The following is a 26,850-nucleotide window of genomic DNA, read 5'->3' on the forward strand; positions in this document are numbered from 1 at the left end:
CTCAGGGCGGTTCACAGAACAAAATCACTTCTTGATTTAGTCCCAAGTGTGCATAGGATACCAACTTTAAAATAAATTTTGGAAAAGCACCAGCAGGACACACCATGGGGTGGGGGGTGGGAGGTGAAAAACTAGGTGAGGAGGAGGTAGGCCTTTCATAGGGTATAAGGCTTACATGCATGCATACTAAAGAAGATTCAGAGCAAGACGCCAAAGCATGACCATAAGTATTCCCGCAATTTTGTTATATTTTTATTGTGAGCACATGAGGAACAAGATTTACCACCACAGCAGGTAAGTCTGTGTGTTCCAGTAGTGGCTGGCACCTGCTGGGACTGATAGGGTGGAAGGGAGGGAGCCCAGCAGCGCGCGGCACCAGAGCAAATGACAGGCAGAGCCAACTAATTCTAGTTTTGCCTTCATCCTCCTTCCCTGCTGAGTTTTAGCAATGACAAACCTAGAGAGCATCTTAAAAAGCAGAGACATCACCTTGCCAACAAAGGTCCGTATAGTAAAAGCTATGGTTTTCCCAGTAGTGATGCATGGAAGTGAGAGCTGGACCATAAAGAAGGCTGATCGAAGAATTGATGCTTTTGAATTATGGTGCTGGAGGAGACTCTTGAGAGTCCAATGGACTGCAAGAAGATCAAACCTATCCATTCTGAAAGAAATCAGCCCTGAGTGCTCACTGGAAGGACAGATTGTGAAGCTGAGGCTCCAGTACTTTGGCCACCTCATGAGAAGAGAAGACTCCCTGGAAAAGACCCTGATGTTGGGAAAGATGGAGGGCACAAGGAGAAGGGGATGACAGAGGACGAGATGGTTGGACAGTGTTCTCGAAGCTACCAGCATGAGTTTGACCAAACTGCGGGAGGCCGTGAAAGACAGGAGTGCCTGGCGTGTTCTGGTCCATGGGGTCATGAAGAGTTGGACACGACTAAACGACTAAACAACAACAACACAACGAGAGGAAGCTGGCACAACCAAGGCCACCCCCTGCACTGGATATTTGTAAGAACGCAGGCAGGTGGGTGCTGGCTGAAGTTGGTGGAGCACTGCCCCATTCAACCTGACACACCAACTTCCATTGCCAGTGTGTACTTGGTCCCCAGCAAGCAGAAGACCAGTTGAATGTTCCTCTTCTGCTCCCTCGCCCTCCCCACCACTCCATTTTGCCTGAATGGCAGCAGAGATCAATCCGCTGGCAAGAGATGCCCATGTGTTCTTTGGCACAAAACCACTTCCTTTTGATCTCTAGAAATGTAACCCAAGGTACCACTGTAGAAACAAAGACAAGCGTGAAAGGTGAATAGGCCAATCTACTGGAAATACTGAAGTACCTAAGCCTGCAATTCTTACCTTTGGAAAGGGAGTTGGGCTTCATGATCTTCTGGTCCCTCCTATTCTATGGTTTTCTGACCTGAGAGCTTAGTCATCTTCTCCTAGAAAACAGCTACTCTCTTGCTCTCGACGATCAATCTTCAATATACTGTGCCTGATACTCATTTCCACGATGCACAGATGGTACACTTGCATGAGGCATTTTGATGTGTGTGAAGATACAGGGAAAGGCCTCTGACTGATTGCTGGATTTCTGAACTGCTGTGATCTCCCATTGATGTGAAGCATTGTGAGATGTTTGCAGCTGTAGATTTCAATTGAGGAATCATGGTGTGGTTGTAAAACATTATTTTGGAACAGTCTCTCACAGCAAAACCATCCATTACATCAAACAACTTATTGTATTTAGCATGACTATTATTTTAAACCAAAACAACAAGGGCAATCAGGATGAGCATTGTGGTGGCTGGAGAAGAGGAACTTGCTTCTTTCCCAGCCTGCTGGTATCTCCAGGCAAATACAAGTAGCAGCCGGTAAGGGGCAGCATTTCATTGCGACTACTTCTGGGAGAGGAAGTGTTAAATGACACCTCCCCATCTGCCATGGTCCCAATCCTGACTACCCTTCCCTGTTATATTTATTTTTAAATGACCGATCAGATGCATTAAATGTAACAAGACAAATGTTACATTTCCGTACCTTGTGTTGTAGATAGTGTTTATAGTGTTTGTACATTTCTCCTATTTTCCCTATTTTGTTTTACAGAGCAAGTTCTTTCCAGACTTGCCCAAAGCCAACACGGTTCAGGAAGCACTCCAAAAAACAATTAAATTCTTCTCTGGCCTGCAAGCAGAAGATGGCCACTGGGCCATGGACTGCTCTGGTGTCCTCTCCCTTGTGCCAGGTACAGGAACACCAGCAGAATTACTACTTATATATTAACTGGCTAAGAAGGAACTCCTTGTATATTTTCTATAAAGCTATTTATCTTTTTTTACCAGATAGACTAGGCACAAAAAGTTGGACATTTGGAGAAACCCCTGAAACTGCTTAAACTAGTTTTGACTGTACCAAGCTGTTCATCAAAATAACTACCTTATCCCACTGGTCCATTCAACGGGTCGCAACCCTCTGTGGTTTCCACAGCTCTATGTGGAGATATCCAAGCACGAACTTGGGATTTTCTGCAACAAAGCAAAAGCTATCACTCTTTCCAATGAAGGCAGAATAATCTAGAAGAATAGACCTGTGAGTCTTATCTATGAAAGGAAAAAAGAGATCTTACCTGTGACCTTACAGCTAAATAGGTTTTCCCCTTCTTGGGTAAGCAGAGATGTTTATCTTATTCAAGCCAGTTCAGACTGCCTTTGGTCACATTTCTGGAATATTCTTGAGTCTCAGAATTGCCACCAGCATGAGTGTGACCAAACTGCAGGAGGCAGTGGAAGTCAGAAGTGCCTGGCGTTCTCTGGTCCATGGGGTCACAAAGAGTCGGACACGACTAAATGACTAAACAACAACAACAATGTTTTATCTTTTAAACAAAACACTTCACCCTGTTTAGGAAAACTAAGCCTTTCTCACAAAGCAGAATATGTTTTCAGTACATTCTGAACAGGGGGATAATCCATTGAGTCCATTGGGCAGGATATTGTCCATTGTTGGTATCACATAGGGGATGTGTTTTTTTAATTTTTACTCTCAATCTGAATTATCTATTGTTTTTATGGATAATTTTAATATTTCTTGTAAACCACTTAGAAGTTTTACTACATCGAACTGGCAAATAAATAAATAAACAAATAAACAAATAAATAAATAAATAAATAAATAAATAAATAAATAAATAAATGTTATTGGCATGAAGATTGAGATGAGAGAGAGGCCTTATTAGCACTATTGGAAACAGCTCAAGAATTGAAACACAGGCATGTTTTTGAAATTCACTCTTCGCTGAATTTTGTAGTGTAGTTCTCATGCCAAGTAATGTGTCCAGCTGCATATTCTAGACTAAGGTGTGCATATAAATGCATTTATTCATGAAAATAACATAAAAAATGCATAGTATCAGGAAACTTGCTTTGCAAAAATGTGTATATTAGGATGGTGAATTTTCATGAGGAGTTTTCTTAAAAATCACAAACTGATGTGAAAACTGACCTTTAAAATGAGGAAGTGAGAGGAGCTGAATTCAGGGTCAGGTTTGTCCTGTGGCATCTCCTGATAGGACTGGGTAAGACCTCTCTGAATCCCCAGATGGACCAGCAGTTTGAAGGTGCTTCACAAAGAAGCCTGGCGCCTGCAGTTCAGTGGTTCACCACACAGGGGAAGTGCATATACCTCCAGGCAATCTCTGTAAGCAGCATCTCACACTGAAAATTGCAGGTACAAATTATGCACCTTCAAGTAAAGTGACAGAAGTGATGATCTTTTGCCTAAACTTGCTGGATGATGAAATATTGTTATCCTTGACCTTTTTCTTCTGTTTCAAGGTGATAAGAAAACCCAATAGTGATACAAAAGCACGATATAATTTTTCATATCCAAACAGGTGATTTAGTGGCAAATCAAACCAAACTGAGATAGTCAAGTATTATAAATTGTTCTTTTTCTTTTTTTAATCAAACAGGTCTTTTGATGGCATGCTATATTGCCAGGATATCATTGCCACAAGAGGTCAAGAGAGAGTTCCTGCGCTTTGTTGTTTAGTCGTTTAGTCGTGTCCGACTCTTCGTGACCCCATGGACCAGAGCATGCCAGGCACTCCTGTCTTCCACTGCCTCCCGCAGTTTGGTCAAACTCATGCTGGTAGCTCCAAGAACACTATCCAACCATCTTGTCCTCTGTTATCCCCTTCTCCTTGTGCCCTTCATCCTTCCCAACATCAGGGTCTTTTCCAGGGAGTCTTCTCTTCTCATGAGGTGGCCAAAGTATTGGAGCCTCAGCTTCACAATCTGTCCTTTCAGTGAGCACTCAGGGCTGATTTCCTTCAGAATGGATAGGTTTGATCTTCTTGCAGTCCATGGGACTCTCAAGAGTCTCCTCCAGCACCATAATTCAAAAGCATCAATTCTCCGGCGATCAGCCTTCTCTATGGTCCAGCTCTCACTTCCATACCTCACTACTGGGAAAACCATAGCTTTAACTATACGGACCTATGTCGGCAAGGTGATGTCTCTGCTTTTTAAGATGCTCTCTAGGTTTGCCTTTGCTTTTCTCCCAAGAAGCAGGCGTCTTTTAATTTAGTCTAATTAATTCCTGTGCTATATCCTCTCAAAACAGCTTCCAGATGGTGGCTGGGGCCTGTAAGTAGTCCAAGGAGCTTCTCTAGACTGGCCTGGGGAGAGATGCTCTAATTCTGCATATCTTTGTCTTGGGCTGGTCCATGATGCAATTCCACGGGAAGGCTTCTTTAAATCACTTCTGCATTCTGTTCTCTTTTGACTGTGAGCCTTTCATTTGCAATACTCACCATGTGGACTGGGCAGCAGGGTAGGTGACCAGAATGCAAGCTGGGCTCAGCCTGTACAGCTGTGGCAGAGAAAAATAAAATTGTGGCATGACGGGTGGAGATGGGCAGCAATAATGAAGACATGATATTGGACTTCACTATTGCCTTTGAAAACCACCATCTGTAGGAAGTACTAAAATTGACAGAAATCTAAGAAAGACTTTGTTCGCTGAGTGGTTCTTGACCATGACCCTCCCCCAGCGCAACACAAAATATAGCTTACATTTGTGTGCTTGAGGAGGAATGACAGAGGGTATGTAACATTCAAGAGATGTGGATTCAGTGGCGAAGGCAGCACATGCTAGGCAATAATTTGGGAGGACAGGATACTCCCCACCCTGAATGAAGCCTAGCACAGGGGAAGCTTTTGGAATGATTTTTAAAGATCAGCAGTTAGGACAGTCCCTGTCTGGAGAAAAGACATCACACACAAGGAACGGAAGGTAAGAAGAGAGGATGATATTTATTTTATTATGCATTCACATATAGCTTGTTTGCATCTGTTGCACTGACTATCACTATGCTTTGGGGCCCATTTAGGTGCTATCTGTGATCTTTAAAGCTTTACATGATCTGGGATCCATATAACTAAAGGACTGGCAGTCCTTTTATATGGCTGTGTACCAAAGTAAAAAATCTTGCTCTTTCAGTAGCTCCATTTGAGACTTTCAGTTGGCTTGCTGCTTGTCTCTCTCTTGTCAACAACTTTCTGGTTCTAAACCTTTTCCCACTGAAGTCTGTCACACTGTTGTTCTCCATGCTGGTGATTCTTCTCCAAAGCTTGCTTCACTGTTACTTGCACAATACAGTATACATTTTTCAAAACCTGATCAGCCATATATTTCAGGTTTGTTTTTTCGTTATCTGATCAGGCATAATAGCACTGAGATTTTTTTCTTCAAATTGAGGAAGCCTGGTAGCTGTAGGATAGAGTTAGTTTTGGTAATATGGGGAAGTTTTACTAGTTCCTTCTGTTTCTTTCTTCCTTAAGCACTGGGTGGTTTCCTCAGGGCAACAACATGGGGTGGGGGAAGGTCGTGGATGGTAGCAAAGTTGACCTTCCTTCACTGAGTGGGCATTCTCAGGCTATCCTAGGGTAAGTGTGGCAAATTCAGTTATGTGCAGTCATTAGGGCTATTGTTTTTGTTCCAATGTGCTTCATTTTACATCAAGGGTTGACAACATTTTGGGGCCCATTATCACTTTTGAATTTTGAAAGCGTGTCATGGGTACCACTCTCCCTGATTGTTTCTCCCTTCACCAGTCATTCCCCTTCCCAAAGACAAGGCTCAGGTTAATTTGCTGCTGGTTAACTTTTGGGTACTTAAACAACCGATGGCTTTTAAACTGTGGTGTGTGTTGGGGTATTGTTTTTGTTTGCTACTACATTATGTGTGTGTGTGTGTGTGTGTATGATATGTTATATATGAGTATAGCAAGATAGTTTGAAATAATGTCTGTGTCATAATTAATGTAATTACTGACATACTGTAATAAATAACCCCTGAAGATTTGGAGTATGAACCAATGAGCAATAGGCATGTATATTCCTAATAAATCCTGCCTTATATAACATAGTATGAAATCACTATGTTCCAAGTGAATGACCAATAGCTTTGGATAAATGAGGAACAACAACAAAACTCCTGGCTTTCCAAATTCTTCACAGAACTGTTCTGGTCTTTGGACGCAATTCTTGTTTTCCTTGTTTTTAGACTAAAGGCTGTGTGACATGCATGAGCAAAAAGGGGTAGGAGTGTGACAATTGAATTCTGGGATTTGGGTATAAAGGCTAAGTCTACTGTAAAGATTTGAAGAGGTAGGATTGTGCAGTGGAGCATAGTGATTAAAGTTATTTGAAGGCATCCGCCTGTCTTGATGGAAGAGTGCGCCACTGGGGGTAAAGTCAAACTGTAGGAGAGGTATAGTGCCTGCCATGGCTGTAGAGATGAATATGGGAGAGATATGTTTTATTGCAGAAGATATCTGGCTTCGCTGGTGCAGATGCAACATGGCGTTTTGTCTATCTGCACTCTTCAGTTTATCTGAACAATATTACATCAGGGTAGAACCAATTCAGATAAAGTTTTCTTATTAGTAGGAACACAGTGTTGGGTGTCAACATGGGAGAGCCATATTCAAGTGCAGATTCACCCAAAGTTGCATGGATGACTTTGGCCAGACAGTGCTTCTCAGTTAAATCCACACCACCAGGTTATGGTGAGGACAAATGAGATATGAATTCGGATTCCTTTTGTAGCTCTCTGTCTTTTCCACCTCGGCTACATATGCACCACACATTCAGAACATCCTTCCCAAAGAATCCTAGGAACACTTAACAAACAACATCTCCCAAGATCCTTTGGGAGAGAGAAATGGGCTTTAAATGTTCACTTGAGGATTATTCCACAGAGTCAACTCTACATAGAAGAATAGAGCTGTATCCACATCATAAGGAACATGCAGCCCCATTCTTCCATGAAGAGTTGGCTCTGTGGAAGAATCCTCAAGTGGACAATTACAACAGAATGGCATGTGAAGAAAATGGGGAAATTAAGAAATCAATAAATTGAAACAGTAGATTCACATGAGTGACAATAGTCAAACATTTAGCCAGCTGTAGAAGCATATAATCTGGCAATACACCCATCTTTGGCATCTCTTTGACTTCTGTTTTGGCCCTGATACACTCAGAACAACACAGTATAAAAAACTATTTTATGAATTTCCTGTGCTACAGTGGTTACAATGAAATAAAAGCCAAAGCCAAGCCTAGATTATTTAGTCAGTATAGCGTATACAGAAACGAAAAGGACTACACCTAAATCAGTGATTATTTACCGTACATCAGAATTGAATAAAAGTGTGCTGTGTGCAGGGGAAATAGTGATTCAGAAATCTGAAATCAAATATTTTGAAGCAAGAGATAATTCCTAGTAGGTTTTCCTTATGTTCATGGATGCACAGTGCAGGATCTCAGCACGAGACAGTGATGTTCAAATGGTGACTCAACCCTGTAGATCTTTGACTAAGATTAATCCCTCAAAAGAGTAATGTTTAGACTGTATTGACAGCACAGGGGCAATGGGATTTCTGAGAGTGATTGATACTGGGAATACAATGCATTGCAAACCAACCAGTTTGGCTTTACCCCTGAATTAAAGCATTCTGGCATGAAGGAGATAAAACCGGTTCTATCAACCTAATACATTTTTCTTTCAATCATCTCTTAATCTGAGGTGGTATAACTTTGGGTGGATTCTTTAGTGAGCTGATATTTATAAATGCTTTGGTGGTTGATGCAACTGCGGACCTCAAGAAAAGCTCTTAACAGCAGAGCACTGTGGCAGTGGAGCAAAGGATAAAGTTATCTGTTCTTCTAGAGTTAGTTTTGGCAATATGAGGAAGTTTTACTAGTTCCTTCTGTTTCTTCCTTAAGCACTGGGTGGTTTCCTCAGGGCAACAACATGGGGGTGGGGGAAAGGCGTGGGTGGTAGCAAAATAGACATGCACTGAGTGGGCATTTTCAGGCTATCCTAGGGTAAGTGTGGCAAATTCAGTTATGTTCAGTCATTGTTCAGTCACCATCACTGCAAAAGAGGCACTTTCACAATTTCTACGTATGATACAATTTGCTTCCTTCCCATATGTGGATGTTGTTTTCATTTTTGGAAATCTTCATGTTTTGTTGTATTAGCATTCATAGGACACTAGGGTAGAAGGATCAGATATCATAGCTAAGAGTCTGGCTTTGAAGAAATCTCAACTCACATCTTTTGGGGAAGTTACTTTACTCATGGTAGATTTTTATCTCCAGAACCAGTCTGTGCAATGCATCAAGGATAGCCTTTGTAATTGTGGGTGTGCCTTTCATTGATTACATTAACACTCTTGATCCCACCCTGTAAAATTATTCTTGCTATGATTGGTTAGGTCAGTCTTTATATAACCTTCAAGTATTTTACTGGATGTGAGCCTGAATGTTTTAGAAACTGTGGAGCTTCTGAGGCAGGAACTCTAGCCCAGAGTCCAAGAGTTCAGTGTCCTATTCAGTGTCCTGCGTGCGTGTCTGGCAACATCTAAAATATAACCAGAACAATCTGAGGCAGTTTCATCAACCCAAGAAGATGTCTGATGGGACGTAAGTACATTGTGTGCAATCTATATGCTTTGATTAGGATGATGGTTAAATAAAATAACAAAGTGTGCCAGTTGCTTGACTTCATTCATATTGATTAAGCAAGCTTTATCACAGGAGAAGTTCACAGAAATAAGATGGGAAGGGCAATTAACCTGATGTATTAAGTAATAAAAAGGCAGCATTTTGGTTATTCTTGATTCAGAAATACTGTGGAAAATAGAATAGAAATTTTTTATTGTGAATAGGAACAGAAATGAAAATTGGTGTAATGAAGTTTCATTGGTTATAATAACTTTGAAGTAAAAGATATGCAGTTGAGAAATGACATGAAACTAGATGTGTTGATGATGTTAAACTTAGAAAACCCAATTTGATAAATGATGGGAATAACTAGAAGATGGGCAAAATATCTGGCTGCATATAAATTAATTACTAAAGCAGAGTGCAGCACAGTACATACATATGAACTCTCTTTGGAACTCAATCAGTGGTCCTTATTATTTGTCAATTATTGAGGTCGAAAACAGTTCAATTAGTGGAGGCCTATAATAGGCCAATTATGAGAAAACCACCCGTAAATTTTAAACATGGAATAGTCTACTAGGACAATCCTATGCATGCTTACTCAGAAGTAAGTACCACTGTTTCACTGGGGCTTTTCTTCAGGAAAGGTATGCAAGAGATTCCACCAAAGAGATAATGTGAAAGACAGACACGTGAAAATTCATCATTTCCAAGTTAGAAGAGATATTGTAAAATAACTAAGAGAAGGGGGGGCAGTTTTAGGAGCAGACTTGGGGAAATGAACATAGGTGGACAGAGTGGAAATTAAAGGTGTGGCCCTATGCCCAATTATCTGAAAATAAGTCATGTTGATCAATCTGGGACTTCTATACTTAAGAACCCTAAAATGAGCTCTGTCATTGGAATGAAGCAGGATATAAAAGAAACTCATAAGCCATCCCTGTCTGCTCTGAACTACTGGGACAAAAATATGGTTGTAGAGAATAGGAAGTGTTTCCATCATGCGCTGGTTAGAAAAAGCAAAGGATCTATTGGTGGTATATGAAAATGCCATACTCAGAGTAGACTCACTGAAATCAGTGGACAAATTAGTCATGAATAGACCCACTGAAATGAATGGACAAGTCTGTCCCTCACTTCTGGCTAGAAGGACCACAAAATTGGTTTCAGAATAATTTCCTGTGGTAGGATAACAAACTGAAAATCTGCCTGCATGTTTCAAACTCCCCACCTCCTCTGTGTTCTTTGGTAGATGTCTGCGCAGAAGAAAAGGTGCACAGGAAATAGAACCCCAAACTGATCTTACTCGCTGGCGATTCAGCTCTGTGGAAGGGCGGCATAGATGGTACTACGTGGCAGACAGTGAAGAATGTGTCCGTGAACAGAATGCACTCGAGGCTTACACTTTAGGGCTGGACACTGTAAGTGGCTTAATGATAACAGATGGTACAACACGGAAAGGCTACAAAAGGAGCACAGGGCATGAGGACTGCTGGCTTGGCCCTGCCTAGCAGCAGTTTCCCAAGGGCTGGGTCATTTTTCTTTTGGCTCCTCATCTTCTGACACCTCAGTTAGGAACACAGGAAGCTTGGTGATTGCTTTCATAGAATCATAGAATTGTGGAAGGGATCATGAGGGTCATCTCCTCCAACCGCCTGTCACTTGGTGCTGTACAACTGCAACTTGATAATGTCAGGGTTGAATATGAAACCCTACTTGAAAAAAGACAAGCCTGCAAGATGAATATGACAATCTGCAGGAAATACTGAAATACATAACTTGGTTATCACTTTCTACAAGGTAGCTGCTCTGTGCTTGATACCTAGAAAGCTGAGTGAGTTCACATGCAAGCCAGAGTCAGTGTAGGGTTCTTACTTGTGGAAAGGGAGTTGGGCTACATGATCTTCTGGTCCCTGATATTCTATGGTTCTCTGATCTAAGAGCTCAGAGATGTTCTCTAGAAAGCCACTTTCTTGCTCTCAATGATTATTCTCCGATAATTATTTCCATGATGCACATATGATGCATTTGCACAAGGGACTTTATGTGTGTGAAAATACTGAAGAACATGCATTCTCTATGCAGTTTGTTTAGAGAAAGACTCCTGGATTTCTGAACAGCTGTGATCTCCCACTGATGTGAAGCATTGTGAGATGTTTGCAGATGTTGATTTTACTTGTGGAATCACGGTGTGGTTGTAAAACTTTATTTTGGAATGTTCTCTCAGGAACAAACTATTCATTACATTAAACAACTTTTTGTATTTAACGTGACTGTTGTTCAACTACATGAGGACCCAGTCAGGATGGGGATTGTGGTGGGTGGGAAAGAGGGAGTTTTGCCTTTCCCCGCCTGCTGGTGTCCCCAGGCACATACAAATAGCAGTTGGCGAGGGGCGGGGGGATTTCATTGAGACTACTGCTGAGAGGGGAATTATTAAATGACACTTCCCCATCTGCCGTGGTCCCTATCCTGACTACCTTTCTTTGCTATATTTATTTTCAAATGACCCAACAGTTGCATTAAATGTAGCGGGACATTTAACACTATGCATGCTTTGTACTGTAGCCAGACTTTTAAATTTCTGTACTTCCCCCATTTTGTTTTACAGAGTAAGTTCTTTCCAGACTTGCCCAAAGCCAATACAGCCCAGGAAGCAGTCCAGAAAGCGATTAAATTCTTCTCTGGCCTGCAAGTGGAAGATGGCCATTGGGCCATGGAGTGCTCTGGTGTCGTTGCTCTTGGACCAGGTATAGGGATGCTAACAGACTTACCACAAATACATTAACGGGCCTCCCTGTATATTTTCTATAAATCTATTTCTTTTTTTACCAGATAGGCTAGGCACAAATTGGTGGACATTTCGAGAAACCTCTGAAGCTGCTTAAATCACTTGTCTTTCTTTTGCCTGTACAAAGTTGTTCATCATAATAACATAGGAAGCTGCCTTATCCCACTGGCACATTTATCTCAACACTGAACTGGTAGCAACCCTCTGTGGTTTCCCCAGCTCTATGCCCAGGATCCAACTTGGGATTTTCTGCAACAAAGCAGAAGCTATCGCTCTTTCCAATGAAGTCAGAATAATCTAGAATAATGGACCTGTAAGCCTTTAATATGAAAGGAGCAAAGAGCTCTCACCTTTCAGAAACAGCATGAGAATTGAAACACAGGCATATTTGCTATTCACTGAATTTTGTAGTGCACTTCTCCAGTCACATAATGTGTAGAATGGCATATACTAGACTAACAACAACAGCAGAAAAAAACAATAATAGCTTTGCAAAAATTTGTATATTGGGATGGTGAATTTTCATGAGAACTAAAATAAAAATAAAAATCACAAACCGATGCGAAAAAGTGAACCAAACTTTGAAATGAAGTGAGAGAAGTGAGAGAAGCTGAATTCAGTTCAGTCCCTGCATGCAGAAGGTCCTAGGTTTGTCCTCTGGCATCACCTGACAGGATTGGGTAAGACCCCAGCAGTCTGAAGAAAATTCACTGAGAATCCTGCTGCCTGTTGTTCAATGGTTCACCACACAGGGGATGTGCATACAGCTCCAGGCAATCACTGTAAGCAGCATCCAACATTGAATAGTCCAGAATGAAATCATGCACCTTCTAGTAAGTGGGCAGAAGTGATGATCTTTTGCCTAAACTTGCTAGATAACACTGGGCAACAATTTTTTACTTTTTGAATGTTGTCTAGATTTCAACAACTGATTTAGAGTATTTTTGCACTGCTGAATCAGGAAATGGCATCCATTTCACTCCATCAGGTCAGGTTTACCTTAAACTGAATGGTGGGCATTGATAAAGGTACATACACGTAAATTGTATGTTGCTTCACCATTTTTCAAACTTCACGGCTTGAACTTCCGTTTCTTGGAACTCCAGGAATGCTCAGCGGCAGGGAGGTCTCTCTTCAGAGTCCAACAGTAGTCAGCCATCATGACTGCATCCCAGCGACCCTGATACCTGGTCTCCATCTCTTTCATGTCCTGATGGAATCTCTCTCCCTGCTCGTCACTCATTGAACCCAGGTTCTCAGGAAACCGGTCCATATGTGAAAATAGGTAGTGCATCTTGACACTCATGTTGCAGCCCAGGTTTCTGAAAGCAGTCAGCATGTTGTTGACAAGTTCTGTGTAGTATTAAGATCCACCCTCTATTGTGTGGGCAGGTAATCCCTCCCCCTACCTGGCCTGGTTTCCCTGGCAACGCTTCCCCCAGGTGGGATTGGACAACTCACTGGGGTAGGCGGGGACCTCCAGGTATCCCACCTGAGGGAAGGCAAAGCCTATGCTGATGGGGCCACTCCAGATCCAGGGCTGCACGCGTCCCCGCAAAGGGCGCCCCCCGTTTTAAGTGGGGAGCGGTCATTGTTGCCAAGAAAGCTCTTCATTACCAGAACAAATGCCTTCCACGCTTCCAGTTCCACTTCGTTCATTGAGTTTCCGAACTCTGGATCTCTGATGAGTGGACGGATCTGAGGACCGTCAAAGATGCCAGCTTTCAACTTCTCCATGGTCAATCTTGGAAAAGCCTGGCACAAGTAAGTGAAGCAATCACCATCCTTTTTTTAAAAAAATAATATTTATTAACATTTTAAAAACTGCAAAAGAAAGACAAAGGATTAAACAAAGCAAAACAATACAACACAAAAACAAAAATACCACACAACACCAACCCCCAAACATTAAATTAACAAAACCAAACAAACACAATTTTTAAAAAAACTTAAAAGTTCAGTATCTTAACTTTCATTTACTTGTTTCATCGACCTCCTCGCACCTCCCTTTTTGTATTCCACTTTAATTAACTATTTCAGCAATTCCTTTCCATCTTCCTCTGTTTTCTGTCCTGTAATTTATCTTAACATATTCTAACCTTATTTTTCCCTTTAATATATAATTGTCTTAACATATTTTAACTTTATTTTCCCTTTAATACTCTAATATTCTATTTGTACTTAATTCCTTGTAACATTTCAACTAAAGCCATATAGCTCCTTTCCAACATTTTTCTAAAAACTCATTAATTTTACAATATTTTTATAAATAGTCTTTAAACTTTTTCCAATCTTCTTCCACTGACTCTTCTCCCTGGTTCCGGATTCTGCCAGTCATATCCGCCAATTCCCTATAGTCCATCAACCTGGTGATCTTCTGTCCGATGCTCTTAACTCTTTTCCAAGTCCCTTCTGCGAGTCTTCTTCATATTTATACATGAACTTTACTTTGTCTTCCGCTGATCTTATTTTCATTTTCCTTCCTTTGAAGCTAAAGAGTAGATCTCGGGGAAACTCCCACCTAAAGATGATTTTATTCCTTCTCGACAGGGCAACCAAACCTCCGTAGTTGAATCTAAGATCCGAAAGGTATTTCAGGACATCTTTCAGAATTTCCACTCTTGACTGTTGTTCTTCTAAGTTCCTCTGGTAGTTACAACAGTCTCTTATTTTGTTCTTCTCTTTTTCCCCTCCTCTTCCAAGTCCAAGAGCCCTCACAGTTTTACTCTCTTCTTGACCCTAAGTCCCGGTCCCAAAAGTCGTCAAATTCCTGTGTAAGAAAATCTATCAAACTTTCCTTCTCCAGTTCAGGTAGGGCTCTGATCCTCGAAATCTTATTTTCTTTAAATTCAATCATAGCAGGCATCAACTTATGGTCATCAAATTGCATCTGTAAGGTTGGGTCTCTCTCTCTCTCCAATTGTGTTACTTTAGGTTCAACAGCAATAACTTTCTCCCTAGCCTTTTCCACAGTTTGCCATGTCAAAGTAGATTCCTGTGTCAGTTTCTGAATAGTTTCTATATTGATGTTCACTTTTTGTCCCAAATTGTCAATTTTGGTAGTTACCAGATCCACCTTTTTGTGGAGCTGTTCCAGTCACTTATCTTACATAAGAGTGAGTCACTTATCTGACATAATACAACCACTAAAGCCTCTTCTGTCAACATTCTTAACCGATTCAAGGTCCCCAGAATCTCACAAGTTTTTATCTTGCAGCTGGAAATCCCCCCAGCTCAACTCTTGTGACAGTTTCAAAAGCTTCCTCTAGAGGGAAACAGTTCCTCTAGAGGGAAACAGTTTCTATTTATATTAGTCCTTTTAACTCAATTCAAACAATAAGGTTAGTTTCAATTTTCTGTTACTTTTACTCCTTTTTAAACGCAGACGGAGACCATGGAAACAATGTATTCCTCTTATTTGACTAACTGTCAGTGAACGTTCTAATCACGGTCAGTCCTGTTGGCAGCCCGTTTCCAGGATCAGAGCGGTGGTATATTAACTTTGTTCGCTCTCTCCTGCAGGTATACTCAATCCAAAACTTTCCCCCCTCTTCTCCTGCCACCAAGGGGGGTTTAGTATTTTTACTGATGGAAATTTAGTCCTTTAAGATAGGCTTTCCGATACTTCAGCTTGCATCCTCATTGCTTCAATCTATTTACAAAAGAGGAAGGTGGACTTCCTGCTTTAGACCTCCCCGTTTCGGCACCAAATTAAGACGTTTAAAAAATCCAATTCTCCGCTCTACTCACGGGTAGTTACTTTGAGATCAAATTGTCCACAGGAAAAAGTCAGCGCTCTCCGGCAACAGCTATGCGGCTTCGCTCCGTGGAAGAAGCAGTCAATTCGAAGCACTGTGCCGCTCACCCCATGTCGCTCTGGATCCCCGAAACCGGGTTTCCCCGCGAGTAGGAGAGGCACAAAAGGTGCCAGTCGAATCCCACGTTCACAGGCTTCACCCGCCTGTGATTTCTAGTGGGTCTCCGCCTTCACCGTGGCGGCCAGACCCGAATTCCTACAAAGCAAATTCCTCCCGATCAGAGGAATTCTGCCATTACCGGAGGCGCTAACCCGGAAGTCCGAAGCAGTCACCATCCTTGTCCAGAGCCTTGGTGAACTTCTTGATTAAGCCGAGCTTGATGTGCAGCGGTGGGAAGAGTATTCTGTCTCTGTCCACCAGAAGGTAATTGATGACGTTCCTTTCTTTGCAAGGCACCAATTCCTCCCGCACAGACTAGTCCTTCTTCGTGTAATGCTGAGCACAGTCCCTACTATCCCACATGCACAGAAAACATGGTACTTGGTGAAGCCAGACTGTTGTCCCAACAAAAAGTTCACCATCTTCAGGTCAACACAAATAAACCACTTATGCTGATCATAACCAATTTTCTCCAGCACATACTTCACCGCTTCATAGTTCTTCAGTGTACTCGAGTGAGCCAGGGGTATAGAGGCAAACTGGTTGCCATTGTGTAGTAGCACATTTCAGTGATCGCTTGCTGCTGCCAATGAACAGTCTCCAATCTTTGGGTTCGTACTGTGGCACTCCAAGCTTGAGCAGAAGCTGCGCAATATCTGCACAGTACACCAAGCCCTTCTCTTCCGAGAAAAAACGGAGGTACTCTTGATGCCTGTTGCGGAAGAAGCTGATGTGAGCACTGTCAGAGAGGAGGTTTTTTCCCTTCAATCTGGATGCCAACAGTTCGGCAGAGTCCTTTGACAAGCTGAGGTCATGAACTAGATCATTCAACTCCTTTTGGGAAAATGGATGTGGAGCATCATCTTCAAGAACCACTTCTTCTTCTTCATGTCCTTCAACACTGGAGGCATCTTTGTCAGGAAGTTCTCCGAAGATAGGCACTGGAATTTCATCACAATGAGCTACAGGACCACGCGCTGATTGAAGATCAGGATACTTCATGGGGCGGCTGCCCCATTAACTTAGTTTTGATCCCCCAACTTTATGCTTTGCCGCACCAATTTATGGAAGATTTCGAGGTTTTATGACTTCAAACTGATCCCTTTTCGACATAATCACCCAGAACTATCGGACCTGAATACTTCTTGTCATTAAAATAATCATTTCCAATCAAAACAATTATTCGACATGGCATTTTACCCCCACCAGCTTCTTCTAAAATGTTCCACACAAGCGTACATGTGAACAAAAACGTAAAAAAACGACATGTGGCCATAGCTCAAAAACTTGACCTGATTGAGCAAAACCAATGTGATTTTTGGATTCAGCGCATCAGATTCGTCCTAAATCAACTGAAAAAACGCAGACAACAAATTTGTTGTTGACCAGTGTAATTAAATCTTGTTATGTTTGACCTTTTTCTTCTGTTTCAAGATAGAAAAAAAATCCCCCATCTACCAGGGGTACAAAAGCACAAATAACATTTTGACATCCAATCAGGTGGTATCCAAACAAATCAAACCAAAATTGAGATAGTCAAGTATTATACATTGTTATCTTTTTTGAAAAATCATACAGGTTTTTTGATGTCATGCTATGCTGCCAAGATCTCACTGCCAGAAGAGGTCGAGAGAGAGCTCCTGCGCTATATTCTCTCAAAACAGCTTCCAGATGGTGGCTGGAATTTGTGAGTAGTCCAAGGAGGGAGTGATGTTCTAATTCTGCATATCGTTGTCTTGGGCTGGTCCATGATGCAATTCCCCCATAAAGGCTTCTTTAAATCACTTCGGCATTCTGCTGTCTTTTGACTATGAGCAATACTCACCATGTGGACTGGGCAGCAGGGCAGATGACCAGAATGCCAGCTGGCCTCAGCATGTACTGAAGCTGCCCAGCTGTGGCAGAGAAAAATAGAATTGTGGCACGAGGGGTGGAGAGAGGCAACAATAATGAAGACATGATTGTGACATTAACATATGAGAGAGTGCTGGAGGTGAAATAGTTAAACAGGTTACCCAATCAGGACCCAGGGGGGTGGAGTCAGAGGGACTATAAAACCAGCTCTGGGAGGGGTGAAGGGGGGAGTTTGTTGGGAGTTGGGTGGTTGGGTGGAGTGGGAGTGAATTGGGCTAGAGTTTGTGGGTAGGTTGAGTTAGTGTAACGAAATAAGCTGAGTCAGGAATACTTAGGGGCTAGGAAGACAAGTAAATATCTGAGAGGTGGTTTAGTGAGCGAGAGCATGTAGTGGAAGTTATAGGTCTGGATAGGCACCCCATGTTTGTAATTGACTGATACCGTTTATTAAACCACACGCTTGTTAAACTGCAATAAATAAACAAAAGTTTATGTTCCAATTTAACCTTGACTGGACTCAGGGTTGTACGAGGTAGAGCCTGGGTGGTGGCAGTGGGAAATATAGTGGTGGCACAGGGATCAATAGACGGTGAAACGTCCAAGGACCCTGTGTGATCACCACAATGATATCCGACATCACTCTTTCCTTTAAAAAGCACCATCTCTAGGAAGTATTACTATTGATAATGGTCTGGTGAGGCCAGGTTGCCTCCATCCAAATGTATCCTGTCAAACCAATAGCAAACCACAAAATGGTTCGGGGTTTGACTCAGCTTTGAATCTGAATTCAGAATCTACATTCTCATTGACCAAGATCAGCTTTATTTATCTGGAATGGAATTTCAACTGGTATTCTGGCTTTATGAGCTGCTCTCAAGCCCATGCTGTCTCCTGAAAAGAAACATTTCAAAGCACTACATGTCCTTCATTACGGCATTACTTTTTTAAAAAAAGGAAATAGAAAACAAAAGTAGGTATTCTGTGGTATCCCGGCTAATGGCTACCCAACTGGGTATTCTTGGAGTACAGTGGTACCTCGGGTTAAGTACTTAATTCGTTCTGGAGGTCCGTTCTTAACCTGAAACTGTTCTTAACTTGAAGACCACTTTAGCTAATGGGGCTTCCCACTGCTGTCACGCCACCGGAGCACAATTTCTGTTCTTATCCTGAAGCAAAGTTCTTAACCTGAAGCACTATTTCTGGGATAGCAGAGTCCGTAACCTGAAGCGTATGTAACCTGAAGCGTATGTAACCCGAGGTACCACTGTATTCTGACAAGTTCTCAGAGAAGTTTTTGAATTTAAGTTAATGCACCAGAAGAATGGAAACTAAACAATTCAAACAGCTTCTTAGACATCCAAACACTCTGGTGTACTTTCTAATGGCTCTTTGATCTCTCTTTATGGTAGCCATCTTACAGAACAGTCATCAGTATTTGGCACAACCTTTAGCTACATAGCTATGCGAATCCTTGGACTTGGGCCTGACCATCCAGATGTAGTGCGGGCTCGGATAAATCTCCACAAGAAAGGTAAGGCAGAAATCTCTGGCAGGGCTGGATCAATCCATTTTGCTTGAGCGTAGTACCCAGGCAAAACTTGGGGGTCCTGGTGTTGTACAGTTATTTGGGAGCACCTCTCTATTCTGTCTCTTTTCCTTCCTTCCTTCCTTCCTTCCTTCCTTCCTTCCTTCCTTCCTTCCTTCCTTCCTTCCTTCTCTCCTTCCCTCCTTCCCTCCTTCCCTCCTTCCCTCCTTCCTTTGTGGGTCCTTTTAGAAATCTCCATAGATTGGCACATTGACACCATTTCTATGATCAAACAGAAGATGCTGGTTATATCTTCCCTCCTGTTTTTTCCCTCCTCCAAAATTTATATTGGGAATTCTTGGGAGGGTCTGGACATGGGCCCTTTTGTGCCACTTCGTAAAGCACAAATGCAGTGATAAAATATTATTTAATAAATACAAAGAATGAGGTGAGTTATAGCCTTTTTATTGCAGTAGCAGTCATACATAGGGTTTAATGGCACAGTGGGAGGTGAAGTGCAGTGGTACCTCGGGTTAAGTACTTAATTCGTTTGAGAGGTCCGTACTTAACCCGAAACTGTTCTTAACCTGAAGCACCACTTTAGCTAATGGGGCCTCCTGCTGCCGCCGGGCCGCCGGAGCACGATTTCTGTTCTCATCCTGAAGCAAAGTTCTTAACCTGAAGCACTATTTCTGGGTTAGAGGAGTGTGTAACCTGAAGCGTATGTAACCTGAAGCGTCTATAACCCGAGGTACCACTGTAGTTACTTCTGCATGGATACAGTCTGAGAAACATATGCATATGGTTCCAGGATGATCAGGGCATTCACTCTGTCCAATATAGAAATGAAGAGGGGACCCTTTGGCTCAAACCTGTTCAGAAACTCTACACTGAATGTAGCTGACAGCTGTGCAGCTGCTGCTAGACTTGCCCTCCAATGTGTGGAGTGTGGCCAAGCCAGGCAATGAGGGTATGACAGGGCAGTTAACATATATAAATATATTAAATTCAGTCGTTGTTACAGGCATCTAAACAATGTGGAAAACACAGCTTATTTTCACTTCAATTTCTTCAGCTAATTGCCTAGGTGTTACAGCTTAGGACTTACGTAATACTTTGGTTCTGAAACGGTGGTAATATCTTTTTTATATATATTTTAATATTTTATTTTAATAATTTGTTGCTTACATTTTACATTCAAAACACTACCTTTTGGAGGTTCTCAACCCCCAGATTTCCCCCCATCCTCCTCCCCGGTTTCCCATCATTACCACTTGTCTTTTCTGCATCTTTCTATATTTCTCTAATTTATTCATTTCCCTTATTACAAAATTTACCCTAATTATATCACCAGTGCTATTCTAAGCCTGCTAAAGTTTTTATGTGTTTACAATGCTCCTTCAGATATTCTACAAATTTAGTCCATCTTTAAAAAAATATTTTGTCCTCTTGGTGTCTGATCTTCCCAGTCAATTTCGCCATTTCGGCGTAGTCCATTAATTTTGTTATCCATTCTTCTTTTGATGAGGCATATAACATTCTCACTGCTGTTGTCGCATACATAAATAAGACCTTTTTCTCCTTTGGGATTTCTTCTCCTATTATATCTAATAGAAAAGACTCTAGTTTTTAAATAAAAGTTATTTTAAACATTTTCTTTAATTCATTATATATAATTTCCCAATATGCTTTTGCTAATTTGCAGGTGCACCACATATGGAAAAATGTGCCTTTTTTATCTTTACATTTCCAACATGTACTCGACATTTACTCCACATATCATTCCACACTTTTACATAATTATCTTGAAATAAGTTTATATTTTTTTTGATGTTAACCGACCCCTAAATATTTTACTTTTTTATCTTTAATTCTGTTATTTGTTCAAGTTCATTTTTATTTTGTTCTGTCATATTTTTAACCAGCATTTTTTATTTTCCTTTATTTAACTTAAAACCTGCCACTTGGCCAAATTCATTCAATTTCTCTAATACTTTTGGTACCGATTCCAAAGGATTTTCTACCGTTAATACTAACTCATCTGCAAATGCCTTAAGTTTGTATGACCTAGTTCCAATTGTGATGACTTTGATTTCTTCATCTGTTCTTATCTTTCTCAACAAAGTCTCTAACACCAGAATAAATAACCTGTCTTGTTCCCTTTGTTATATTACATTTTTCAGTAATTGTATTGTTTACTATTAGTTTAGCCTGTTGCTCAGAATAAATTGCCTCAATACCCTTAGCAAAGACCTGTCCAAATTTCATTATTTCAATTACTTTTTTCATATATGTCCATGATATATTATCAAAAGCTTTCTCTGCATCAATAAAAATCAAAGCTGCTTGCTTATCAGTTCTAACTTCTAGATATTCAATCACATCAATAATGTTCCGTAAATTATCTTTCATATATCCACCTGGTAAAAAACCGGCCTGATCTCCATGAATTCATGGGTGCAATTCAGGATGGTACTTTCTGTCAGTTTCCCAAATTCTATAAATCTTACTTGTGAGGCTCCTCTAGTATAACAGACCAGGGGATCAGCTCACCCGTCCAAATGGTTTGGGATTCTTCTCTTTCAAGAAGATCTCTCCCCTTCTTACTGAATTGAGAATCCAAATAATATGTCCTCTCACATGTGCTGTTCCCAATTCAGCTTCCCAGTTTTCTCTTGTCTATATACTCTTAAAATACACTAATCACTGTCTCTCAAACTAAGTTCAGATACTTTTTTTCTGATTACAGAGTGGATTTAACACACAGCTCAGGAACTATACAACTATCCAGCTGAATGCCAGAACGCCAATTCCTTAACTGCTTTTTTCTCGTGCCTACGCTAAGTGCTGTCACCACCTCCCTCTGGCTACCTGTACCCACAACCAATCAAAAGGAGGCTGCAGCACAGCACTCAAGTGGAATTCTGAGGCACTGCATCACTAAACTCTAAACAAGTTGAGCTTTCAATCTCACAAGGCTATAAACATATCTCGGTTTTCAGTGAAGGTTTCTTTGACTTTTCCCCTTCAGTCTATGGAAACAATGACTTTGTTAATTCTCTTTTCAGGTGGTGCTCTTGGAATCCCTCATGTGGGCAAAGCTTGGCTGGCTACTATGAATTTGTACAGCTGGGAGGGAATGAATACACTGTTTCCTGAGCTATGGTATGTGTCCTAAAGTTTACTCATCCCCAACCCACCCTGCCGATCATGAATTGCCAAAGAAAGGTCTCTGCTGCAACAGTATGACACAGTAGGCGGATCCTTCACTAAATAGCAATGACTTGGAAACGGAGACATCCATATTAATCTTCACTACTTCATGTCTGTTTGTGACAGAACCTGTTCCTCACAGGATTTCATGTAGAGGTTACTCAGATGAAGAACATCTACTCATGAGTCAGAGTGAGGTATGGCTGGTTGCCATACCTCTGCCTGATTGGTGAGCAGACACATGTCATGGATGTGGTATATGCTGCATGTTAAGGAGCAAAAACTGCAAGCCGCAAATGGAGCTCAAACTGCAGCTCATAGGCCTGGGAAATGATTTTAGGGCTGCTTTAAGCAGTGCTTTCCCCCCTAAAAAATGGTTTAGGGGTACTCTCATTTTCTGACTCATATTAAAATACTGCCCCTCAATGAGGCCAAACTTAGATTCACAAAATGTTTAGATGTATGTGCACCCCTGCATACCCCCAGAAAAGAAGCGCTGGTTTTAAGAAAGAAGTAACCAGAAGCTTGCAGAAGATACTAGGTTTCAGGAACTACGTGTGTAAAGAAATGCTGAGACCATTTGGTCTCTGTGACCAGTGAATTCTTGTCTATCACATTTTTTTTGGTAATAGGGTATAACAGGGTTTCAATCTGTATATATAAGAGACTATGGACTCAGCTATACAGCTGCAAATAAAATGTTTTAAGTGTGTTTTAAGAGCAATATACAATGTGACACAAGATGGCGATGGTGAGCCTTATGGAAAATTCAAGGTATTTTTTAAAAGCATTTTCAGAACATTTTTTATATGTGTGTAGATTCTACCTATATTATAGTTTGCTCATGTGCAACCATCTCTCTGCCTTTTTTATATGCTTGGGATTACAAAACACAGCTACAAAGATGTTTGGTGCACATTATGCAAATGTGCACATCATGGCAATACTGCACTGGTCCCCTCCACACTTCATTTCCAAGCTCAGAGTGCAGGCACTCTCAGAGGTCCAAAGAGGCCAGTTTTTGAGATCCCTAGCTATGATAAAAATGAAGATAAAAACGACAATACTGGAAAGCAAAATAAGGCACAAAAAATATAGTGGATTGTTTTGTTTGTTATTATGTTATGCTTTTTTGTCTTTTTATACCGTAAACTGCCCTGTGATCCTCAGATGAAGGGCAATATAACCTGCTTTTAGTGTTACCACTACATCCAGGATTCCTGACATTGTCTTCCATGAACCTGTTTCTTCCTTCTTTCTGAAATAGGCTGTTTCCTACATGGCTGCCGGGACATCCCTCAACATACTGGTGTCACGCTCGCCATATCACCCTTGTGATGAGCTACTGCTATGCCACTCGCCTGACTATAGAAGAAGATGAATTGATCCAGAGTCTAAGACAGGCAAGGCAACATTCTCCAAACATCCCAGCATCCTTGGTCAAAGTGGGACCCTCATACTCCCTTGGATCTGCACTTGGGGGATTGCTTGCTTGTATCTGACAGGGAGAAGGCTGAGTTGGGTGTCCTTTTTCCATTTAAGGCAGAAGCCGAGCTCAGAGCATTGGTGTTTTCAAAATGCCATGTTTTTGTTTTAATTTATTTTAATGGCTCTGTGCTTCGTGCTCCACAGATAATTGCTTTAGACCTTTGCCTCTTCTCCTAAAAACTGACAGACAACACCCATGTTGCCTCCTCCATCGCAGTACCGTAATACCAGACTCCCCCTTTTTGATGCATCTTTTTCTTTCTTTCTCCCTTTCTTTTTGGGTGGTAAAAGGTGTTTTCTCCTCCCCTCTTCAGAATTACTGAAAAACAAATTAATGAAGAACTGTTGAATCATTAATCTATGGAGTACCCTCCTCTAATGTTTAATTCATTAATTGATTAAAATATTATTTATTATAACATACCTCTTTTCATATAAGTATCAAAATGGTGATGAAGTGGACTGTGAAAGCTGATGCCATAACACAGGGAGGGGTGGGCTCCCTTCCTAGCACAAAGCATTGCGTTGTGTGGGTACAGAGCAGATTTTGCCACACTAACATGAATTTTCTGGGGTTTTTAAAGCTCTGAAATGACAGTTGTCAAGTACACTAATATCCTGCTTCTTCTTTACTAAGAAAGTTATTTCACTTCATGGTTTCCTTCTAGGAGATTTATGTGGAGGACTTCTCCACCATTGATTGGCCAGCCCAGAGGAACAATATTTATGAAGCCGATTTGCATTCTGCACACAGCTGGATGCTGGATGCCGCTTTTGGTGAGTGATGTAAGATTTGGCAAGTCTTATTCCAGGAATTCGGGTCTTCAATGTAGGTTTTCTAGGGTTTACTTGGCACAGAGAAAGAGAGGAAGAGACTTCTGTTGGTATAGACAAACACATTGTCTGAGGAATAAGACGTGGATGTTTTGCATGTCCTTGGCCCAGACATATATCCATGGAAACATGCAACATCTTCCAGGTTTCATATTATCACAGTTTGTTAGCTGGAAGCAAACAGTCAGCTCTGAGAACAAACACAATACAAACCTTTGTAGCAAATACAAGTAAGAGCCTTGCTTTGTGAGCAAGAAGCCTGAACCATGCTATGGACATATGCCATGGAATTATGGATTTTGTTGTCTCATAACCATTCATGGTGATCATCACTGTGGTTTTGCCTGTCAGACTACAGGGTAGTTCGGGACAAACGATCGTAGAAAGGTTTTGAGAAGGGGATCTGCAAAATGTTCATGGAAGTGTGGGCGGGGGTTACCACAGATGGAAGGCATGGCATTTTGGTTTTTTCCTCTGTGTTAAAAATTTGATTTTTTATTTTTTTAAAAAATCTTTAACTGTTGAAAGCCAAATTGTGTTTGTCTTGGCAGACTCTGGCTGGTATCTGCCATTTTCATCTACAGAGAATGCCCTGAATTCTGGGGGATATGTCAGCTGCCACAGTAACCACCATTGGTGGGCACAATTTTGGTGTGGTAGCAGCTGTTCTCCTTTTCCCACTGAATTCTGGGGGAAAGAAAATGGTCAGCTTGCAGCTGCTGAGAATTCCACTTACCCTTTAAATGGGTAACAAGATGGCCAATCACAAATCTGCTAAGTGGTGTCACTTGGGTCCACACATGAAAGAGGGTGTCCCATTAAAGGGATCCACAAGGAGTTGCTTCTGTCTGAACATCCAGGCGGGGGTTAGGGTTATAGCACTCATTGACCAGGGACCCTTTGGGGGGTACCCCAATTTGGTGTAGGTCATAGTATTGGGTTGACATTAGAAAAACTTCCAGTCGGTAGGTTGGACTTCAAATGATATACCCAATGCCTATGGCTAACATTCACATCTGTAATCAATAAAGTTGTGGCCTATTTGACCCATTTTACATTTACTCTCTTTGTCCTGTCTGGTTATTTCACTGTAATGGGGGCAATGGGGTCATTCATGGTGACTTGGCATGCAAGCTCCTCACTTGTTTGAAAGGCAAAGGGAAAAAACCAAATGACCCTAAACCACTGGTTCCCACTCCCTGGTAAACCCCTTGTTCACACCCATGTTACTTTTGCAGATTCCCCTCGAAATCATCTTTGAAATTTGGGGGCTGAAATCCTGCCTCTATTTTGAGCCAAAAGATCTTTTGGAAGCAAGTGCCATTGAATTCAATGGCGCCTTCTTCCAGGTAATTGCATGGAAGATTGCAGCCCAAAACACACGAGGAAGATAGAACCACATTAACAACATTAACATGATTGTGATGTTCATAGTGTCTCTCTTATTCCTTCTGCAGCTACCTTAAATTTGTATGAGAGATACCATTTCACCAGTTTCAGAAAGAAAGCCATCGCAGAAATGTATGAACAAATAAAGGCTGATGACATATTCTCAAATGCCACCAATTCTAGTCCGGTAGGTCCTTTGTGAATGTATTTCAGAAATAATTGTATCGGGACCAAATTACTTTTGATGGCAGCATATGTTCCTTCTCCTGAGGAAGATTTCCCCCAGGAACCAGTATACTTCCAAAGGTAGAGCTATGCTTGTGGCAATCTTGTTCTGCCCACTTGAAGGGGTTTCTGTGTTTGGCTGGTGACATGCAGAGACATAGCCATGTGGCAGATGAGTGTGCTAAGCATGGAGGTATAGTGGAGGAGAATTTCTAACTGGAATGATATCTCTTTTGTCCTGTAGATTTGTAAAGCGTTTCATATGCTAATAAGACGGCATGTTGATGGAGCCAATTCTCCAGCTTTTCAAGAACATATCTCCAGAATTTATGACTACCTTTGGTAAGGCTGGCATATTTATTCCACCCATCTTTGTAGTGTCCTGAACATGGTCTTGCATAAGTGTGGTTTTGCAGACCTTGATCTTTCCTCAAAAAAGGATCAACCAGACTAGAAAACGAACTTTCAGATTCACATCGAACTTCAGAAAGGTGTTTATACCTGTGACATCTGTCATATGTGCACAGATGAGCACAGATGCTCAGATGGCAGTTTCATCACTAGGAGTTCCAGGGGGTTGCAGGGGTGGGGAAACCA

At 41.4% G+C, this 26,850-nt stretch overlaps 2 protein-coding genes across 2 annotated transcripts; both read left to right on the plus strand.

Annotated features, from left to right (window-relative positions):
* Positions 1–4,603: 4,603 nt before the first annotated feature.
* LOC310847729 (lanosterol synthase-like) lies at positions 4,604–26,599 on the plus strand (the record flags this gene model as incomplete). The annotated part of the gene is made up of 7 exons (XM_083745787.1): positions 4,604–4,646; positions 18,989–19,110; positions 22,173–22,269; positions 23,585–23,720; positions 24,474–24,582; positions 26,097–26,215; positions 26,498–26,599. The coding sequence occupies exons 2-7, from the start codon at positions 19,041–19,043 to the stop codon at positions 26,597–26,599; spliced, it is 633 nt and encodes a 210-aa protein (XP_083601913.1). The 5' UTR covers positions 4,604–4,646; positions 18,989–19,040.
* On the plus strand, positions 8,949–11,905 carry LOC310847705 (lanosterol synthase-like; the record flags this gene model as incomplete). The annotated part of the gene is made up of 4 exons (XM_083745768.1): positions 8,949–8,993; positions 10,270–10,438; positions 11,629–11,767; positions 11,853–11,905. Exons 1-4 carry the CDS (start codon positions 8,980–8,982, stop codon positions 11,903–11,905), a joined length of 375 nt encoding a protein of 124 aa, XP_083601894.1. The 5' UTR covers positions 8,949–8,979.
* Positions 26,600–26,850: the final 251 nt, after the last annotated feature.

This window comes from Podarcis gaigeae (genome assembly GCF_964106915.1).
Source record: "Podarcis gaigeae genome assembly, chromosome: 6".
In the NCBI taxonomy this organism is placed as follows: Eukaryota; Metazoa; Chordata; class Lepidosauria; order Squamata; family Lacertidae; genus Podarcis; species Podarcis gaigeae.